This window comes from Gobius niger (assembly GCF_951799975.1).
Source record: "Gobius niger genome assembly, chromosome: 10".
Lineage (NCBI taxonomy): Eukaryota > Metazoa > Chordata > Actinopteri > Gobiiformes > Gobiidae > Gobius > Gobius niger.
The window spans coordinates 11,768,312-11,775,670 of record NC_136861.1 but is presented as its reverse complement, the minus strand read 5'-3'; the positions used below and the strand labels follow the sequence as shown (position 1 = coordinate 11,775,670).

Sequence of the window (7,359 nt, the reverse complement as noted above, 5' to 3'; positions counted from 1 at the left end):
TTTGTGTCCCATTGTTTGCTGCAGAACACTTTTGCCTTTAACGTTTAGTTTTCTTGACAGACTTTCTGTACAAAAGGTGCAGTGCTGCCAGGATCTAAAAATGCATATGTATTTACAGGTGAACTGCACTTTTGACTCTTGACTTGAACAGCTACAATAGACAGCACTGAATGATCTTCATCACCAGCCCCATTATGGTCACAGGTTTGGTGGATGTAGTTGAGGCGCTGGCTGGTTGTTGACTGTGCTTAGTGAACACTGTATTGCCATGTTCAATGAGTTGTCATGTACATGAAATGTGCCATACAAATAAACTTGCCTTGCCTTGCCTCCTAATCGCCGGTTAGTTAGCATCAGAGGTCTCTATGCTAAAGTGGCTATGATAGTTAGCCTGACAGACCAATTCGGAAGATTCTTAAAATGGCGGAGGCTAACGCACATCCGGTTTGGCGCAAGACCTCTTACCAATCTGCTCGTTTCGGAAGGGGCCACGGACACTACAGCGTAGATTTAGAACCTTATGGAATATAGGACTTTATGTTGTGGACAGAGTTTTATCATTAGCTTTTAGTAATCAGAAATCCCCCCCAAAATGAGTGAGCCTGCTGAGATTAACAAAAAGTAAGCAGTAGCCATTGCCTAATACAGCGGCATGAATGTGTAGTCCTGTATCAATGAGCTCAATCACTGTAGATCAACGACACAGTTTGGCTGGCCTAGGCTCTAGCATGTCACACACTGGCAGACTTAAGTGACTGGAGTGAACTGTTAGACTGGACTGTTCACACTGGATGAAACACTAAAATTGAAACAACGCAGAAGAGAACACAAGAGCTCAATAAAACGCCAGGACGAGGACAATATCTGGTAGTAGAGGCTGTCCTCAATCCTGACCGGACAAGAAGGTTTCTTAAAAATACAACTTTTTTCTCCTATATAAGCCTACATATGTTTTTTCAGTTTTCTAATTACCTTACAAAGATTGGGAGATTTTTTGTGATTGGACATTTTTTCCCCTGGTATTAAGGAGGCTACACATGTAAATCAGTTGCTATCTTGTTTGTGCTGATTATTAATCGCATGCTTAGATGATCTGCTCTTTTATTCCCAGATAAACTGCAAATTCATGTCTCCAAGTTTCTCCTCCAGAATTTGATCCACTCTTTCGCTTTGAGCCACAGTGAAGGTTTTCTTCCAGTCTCCAATGCGACCTGCCAGCAAAAAAAGGGGTTTTATTCATTTGTTACTAACCCCAAACCGGTCTTGTTTGGACCCCCCTTTGGGAGCGGACCGGTTCACTTTTGGCTGTCGAAACACCCTCAAACCACTCCGGTCCGTTCCGGTCTGGTCCTGTCGAAAAGCCCTATATCATCCACCCCACTCATTCTCACTGAGCTACTTTTTGATGAATTTGCTTCTAGGCCGAGGGCTACATGTTGTTACCTTTGCGCATGAAGTCTCCAATGAGCTTCTCTTCTGGTAAGAACTTATAGTTGGCTTTGGAGTCCTTTTTCATCGTCCCAAATGTTGATTTCTCTACAACTTTATCGATGTCTGCATCACTGAGATTTTTCCCTAAGAAACCACAGATTTTCACCACTGCTCCCCTCAGGTCCTGCAAAACAAAACTGTGATCATTACAAAAAAAGAATACTAGTACGCACACGGACTGAACTAACTTTGGAGTAACCGGGGCCCACAGCACTTCAAGGGCCCTTCGCAGGGACGGATTGGGCGCATTGTTCCGACTCAGTATGAAAATACTGCCGTCAGTCTACGAGCCTTAGCCGCTTTCCCGTGTAGAGGTTCGTTTTTCTGCGTGAAACCTAGCCTTTCCAGGCTATCCATGAGTTCTGAATAATGTGACTGATGATGCCTTATTATAGCTGTCAAGTGCCCCTCTTACCAGTCACTGTAGCCATGACATACAGTAGTGGCCATTTTCAAGGCCGAAAATGATAAAGACCAATGAGTGCCAGGAACAACTGAATGGATTGGACCAACTCTACAGTGAAAATAACTGAGGAAACTGGATTTCACCACAACAGTGAACAAGTTTGCTGAGCAGAAGAAACACAAAGTTCACTTGTGACGGGTGGGTGAAAGTTTTTTCTCCCCGCTTACTACCGCAGCTGATTGGCTTATCAAGTTGTGGCGACTGCTGTGCCATCATAGGCTATGTTTGCTTTTTGATGAGGCCATTGTTGTGCTGTAAGCTAACGTGGTGTGTTCAGTTGAATGGATTTATTTGCATTCTGTTTTTGATCGTAGGTTGTGTGCAGGTTACGCATATACCGTAGTCATTGTCCATGGCATTGCCTCTGTGGTCAAATTGATGTGTGTGTTGAGAGATGTAGGGATGATAACTGTCATTGTGCATGTGTCACTTGTTTTTGGCCCTAGGGCTGTAGAGGTAGGCTCAATGGGAAGTGGATGTATGCTTTTTGTCGCACACGGATGGGTCGAGATGCCGTGGGTTGGATGGAGAGGGGAGGGGGGGGGGGGCAGTGCCAGACTTGCACCGGGTCCTTGCACAACTACGCTACGCCACTGCCCTAGTCTTCATTTTGTGAAAGAGTCCTCACCAGAATCATGTCCTCATACGTCAGGTAGAGGATGTTGTACTGGTCACAGACTGAATGCCACGCTCTGATGTGGTCAAACCAGGATGAACCTCCCACTATGAAGGACATTGAAAAAAAAAATGAAAAAAAAACAATTATGCACCCGAGTAATTCAGGCGTAAGCTGTACAAGCCTGAGCATGCAAAAACTAACTACAGTTTCTTACCGTTTCCTGATAAATAGTTCTCCAGAAAATCTTCAAAACTATTAGGCTTCTCCAGGAAAGTGATAACTTTACTGAAGTGGTAATAAGACACAATGTTGTCCTTTGGATTCCGCATCACATAAACAATCTGGCAGGTCAGAAAAAATGCTGATTTATGAATTAGTTACACAATTGAAATCATGTATACGTCGGTCTGACCTTGGCTCTCTTGTCCTTGAGCCCCGCAGGCATGAGGGCAGGAGGAAGGTGGGTCGCGAACAGCCTTGGCGAGGGCCGCAGTGCGTAGTCCGGCCGCCCCTCCGTGTACTCCAGCCACGGCATCTGCTCCAGGTTGTTGGGATACTCATTTAACCCTCCGGCCAACTCACAGATGGAGATGAGGATTTGCTGCGTCCAGATAGTGCCTGGGTGGAGGGAAGCATTCATTTGAGGTCATTACCAAAAAGCAAAAGGTGTGGAAAATGAATGCCAAGTCTGAGGGGGGTTGAGAATAGTCAAAAGAGTAACATGAATAACAAATAATAGGCTTATGTTTAAGTAGTAGTGACAGAAAAATAAGTAATACCATGATGTGAAATTTTCCTCACAGTGGGATGGATAGTCAAATGTTTCACTGAAGAGTGTGATATTGACAAAAACCTTTATGAATACAGATAGTTCAAAGGTATATGACTCAAGAAGTAAAAAGTATCGTGTGATAAAACTACTCATAAAAGTTCAGGCACTCAGGGTCTGTACTCTACCTTACTTCCTTACCTTCCGTACCCAAATTCACAAACTAAAATTCTGTTAGGAATGCTCTTTTTTGCTGATACTGGTACTGGTATATGTTTAACCCTAGACTTCATTACAATAACTGAAATATGGAAGAATCATTGATGAATAAAGCATCTTTCACTAGCTACAATCAAACAAGTCTCTAACTTTATATGAAACACCAATACTTTTGCTGACCTTTCTTTTTACATAATCAGTATGAGCTTTCCAATTAAATTTTTCGTCTAAAACAACACCTAGGAACATAACTTCCTGGACCCCCCTTCCTGGACTATGTGTATAGTACACATTACTATACACATTACTGTAAAATGTAGTAATTTTACATTTTACAGCGTAAAATGACATACTGACACACTGTCAAGACAAACTGTATTTCAACTTCTCATCAAATGCTATTATATATTCAATGGATGAAATATTTTATTTGTACTCAAGGAAACGTTTAGTATTAACAGTGTAAAATCTTCTTTTCTAGATATTCCTGATGATGTGCCTCAAGGGTCAATACTTGGTCCGTTGTTATTCTCTTTGTATACCAGTTGTTTGTTTATGTTTGAATTTAAAATATTTGCTGATAACTCAATCATCTAGTACAAAGAGCATTCAAGAGGCTTCTATGATCCTGACCTCCACCCTGACCTCCCCATATATTAAATCTTGCCCGATTCTAAAATACCAAAAAACAACAACAACAACAGCGTTTGTATGATGTAAAGTGACGACAAACAATCTGGCATATTTTTAAGAGGAGAATTAGAAATTGCCTCGGAATTTAAGTGTGACCCTTAATGCTATAAGGGTAGAGTACAGGGATAACAGACTCACCTGATTTGGGGTAGGTGACCAGGAAGATATCACTGTCTCGAATCTGAAAACTGTGCAGTGAATCTAGATACTCTGGAGTCGCCCATCCAGTGGCAAAGGTATAGCCTTTGTATCGACATAATTGTTCCGAGATCTGCTCCATTTTCAAAGCAATGTGTTTTTCTGTCGTTCAAACATTATAGTAAGGGAAATGTCAACATCCCACAATGCACCGGGCAAGGTTGGACTTTGGATCTCATAACATCATGTTATATGGTTATTGCTGTTTCAAGTGACGTCAGTCAGTGATGTTAATGATCATTTTTGTAATTCATACATTTTCTTTTTATATACGACTCGTGAAAGTGTAATGCAGTTAATAGGAGCAACTTTTATACCTTTGCAAACAAACCATTTTCTTTAGTCTTTTGATTTTATTCCCCAAATCAAATAATTAATTCTGTAATGCTTTATATTAAGTGGTGCTGGTGATTTATTAATGTGGTATTAATAAGCGTTGGCTCCTTGTTCAAGAGGGAGGCCATGGATAATATGCTTGTAAAGATAGTAATGAGCTGCTTATTAGTTCTCTTTAACCAGAATCCTAATCCTAACTTCAACCATAATGCAGAAGATACTAATACCTAACAAGCACCTCCTCATATAAAGCAATAGCATTTAGAACAAAGAAGAAAATGTACGCCTGTACTTCTGACTATTCTTTTTCATTAAGGGGTTACATAAATCTTCCAGAGAATCATATATGCCCAAGTCCATCATCTAGATTTTCCAACTGTTGGGCAGCAGTAAACTCGCATTCATGCCATATTGGATTGGTTCCATTGTAACATTTGTACACAATGATGACCTCAACACAGTATGTAATCGCAAAAGGTATGACATAAAATAAGTCAGCAGTGCCCCCTACAGGATATGAATGGAGCCCTCCCAAATTGTCAATATTACAGATTCACTCAAAATCACAATCCAAAGCCAATGAGGAATACCCTCATCCATAACATGGCAATGATGTAAAGTTGCAATTGAAATTAATATGTTTTTAAGAGGGTATCGAGGGAAATGTGAGCCCTGGCGGGGAATAATAAAATAAAGTTCTGAAGAGAAGAAAGTGGTTATAAAATGTGGTCTGATCTTTATTAAAATCACAAGAATGAGTATACAGTGTCTGCTTATACTAATACCACCCAAACATTTACATGTTATCATATTTTTACTGGCCATAACATGTAAACATTCACAGGACAGGGAGGAATAAGTGAGTACACCTCCTGGCTAAGGATCCTCTAAGAGCTAATTAGACACATTTATACAGACATTTAGAGTCAGATGTGAGCCAATCTGAAGACCAATCACTGAGGTGTGGCTTAAAGTTGCCCTTGCCACTGAAAAACACAGACTAGTTAAGAATTGTCTCTTGTTGAGAAACATCGTCTGTCCTCACTCAAAAGAACTGTCTGAAGACCTATGATTAACATTAGTTGATTTGTGTACAGCTGGAAAAGTTAACAAAACCTGATGTTCATAAATCCACGGTGTACTCACTTTTTCCTCCCACTGTATGTTTAACCACAGACTGGACAGGAAGTTGCTTGAAAAGTCCACATACGACAAGGCTTACATATGTAATCATTCTTTAATGCATCTAACTTCGAAATCAAAAGCAGAATAAAAATCAAAAGCGAATATAAAATCAAAAGCATAGATCAGTATAAAGAAAATCAATATATATATATCAATATATAACGTCCTCATCTTCCTCATATTGTTTCATACGTTTGAGTTAAAATTAATCAATCAATGGTTTTGTTATACCCTAATATCACAATAGGAGTAGCCTCACAGGGCTAAATTGATTTGATTACATTTTTGAGTAATCTGTAAAACCTCTGATGGCAGCCATTTTAGGGATAGGTTTGCCTGAGTCCTCCTAGGAACGCCCCCACCTCCTGGAGACGCCTCCGAGCTTTCGTCACCAGCCGAGTAACCAACCATTAGGTGTGTTTAAGATGAAGTGCGCCTCGCCTCGATTCCAGACGAGACCAGGCGGTGGCGTCAAAGGGCGGAGAAAGGCGCCTCTAATCAAGGCAGACACATCTCAGCCCCGAGAACAGAGAGGAGCCTCAGATCACGCAGCGTCTCGCGTTTGTTAGAAAGAGTTTGGGAATAAAACTATTTTAAAAGTTTGTGAACACATTTCTGCTTCTCCCACACACCAGACAAATCGCCCCATCACTACAGCTAAAATAACAGACTCTCCTCTTACAGTTTAGGATTAGAATAATAAACCTATGCTTATTTAAATGAAGGCCACATGTTGAACACACGGGCACTTTCTGTCAAAAATGAAGACTCTGAAGCATTTCTGCAGATCAAAGTAGATCTCTGGTGAGAAAAATGAGGCAGGAGCTGCGGAGCGTCAGGGCAACACGTCTCCGATCTAAACACAACTCATATCCAATCATCTGTCAGTCCTCTGTCAGCGCACGTGTTTACGGCACTTCATTTCCCACAATCCCTTTGGCCTTTGTAGTTCAGCCAGCCAAGCGAGGCGGAGAAAAGCAACTTCGCTCGCCGACCCAAGGCGCTCCGGCCGCCTCGGTCTCACGAGAATACGGGCACCGTCGCACAGGTGGCGTCAGAGCGATTCTGACCGGCATGCACCGCTCGCCTGCAGCGCCTCGCTCATCTTAAACACACCTATTGCTCCTCAGCAGAAGCCCCTCCCCACTGATGCCACAGACAGCGTGTGGAGGGGCCGTGTCGGAAAGAGTCAGAGGTTCTTAAAGAGACAGAGGACTATTTCAAGACATTCACTACAGCCATTGCGAGAGAGCAATTTTATACAAGGCAGTTATTCTAATTTACTGCATTTACAGACCAACAGAAGGTTTGGTCATCATTGTAGTGTGCTATAGACTGGTGCTATGTGATTGAAAAAGGCATAATACCCCCTCTTTAAATCAA

General features: G+C 41.6%; 1 protein-coding gene across 1 annotated transcript; it reads right to left on the bottom strand.

Annotated features, from left to right (window-relative positions):
- Positions 1-1,101: 1,101 nt before the first annotated feature.
- On the bottom strand, positions 1,102-4,537 carry LOC306968982 (amine sulfotransferase-like; the record flags this gene model as incomplete). Its single annotated transcript, XM_079564586.1, has 6 exons — positions 1,102-1,211; positions 1,444-1,615; positions 2,586-2,680; positions 2,791-2,917; positions 2,989-3,194; positions 4,396-4,537. 6 exons carry the CDS (start codon positions 4,535-4,537, stop codon positions 1,102-1,104), a joined length of 852 nt encoding a protein of 283 aa, XP_079420712.1.
- Positions 4,538-7,359: the final 2,822 nt, after the last annotated feature.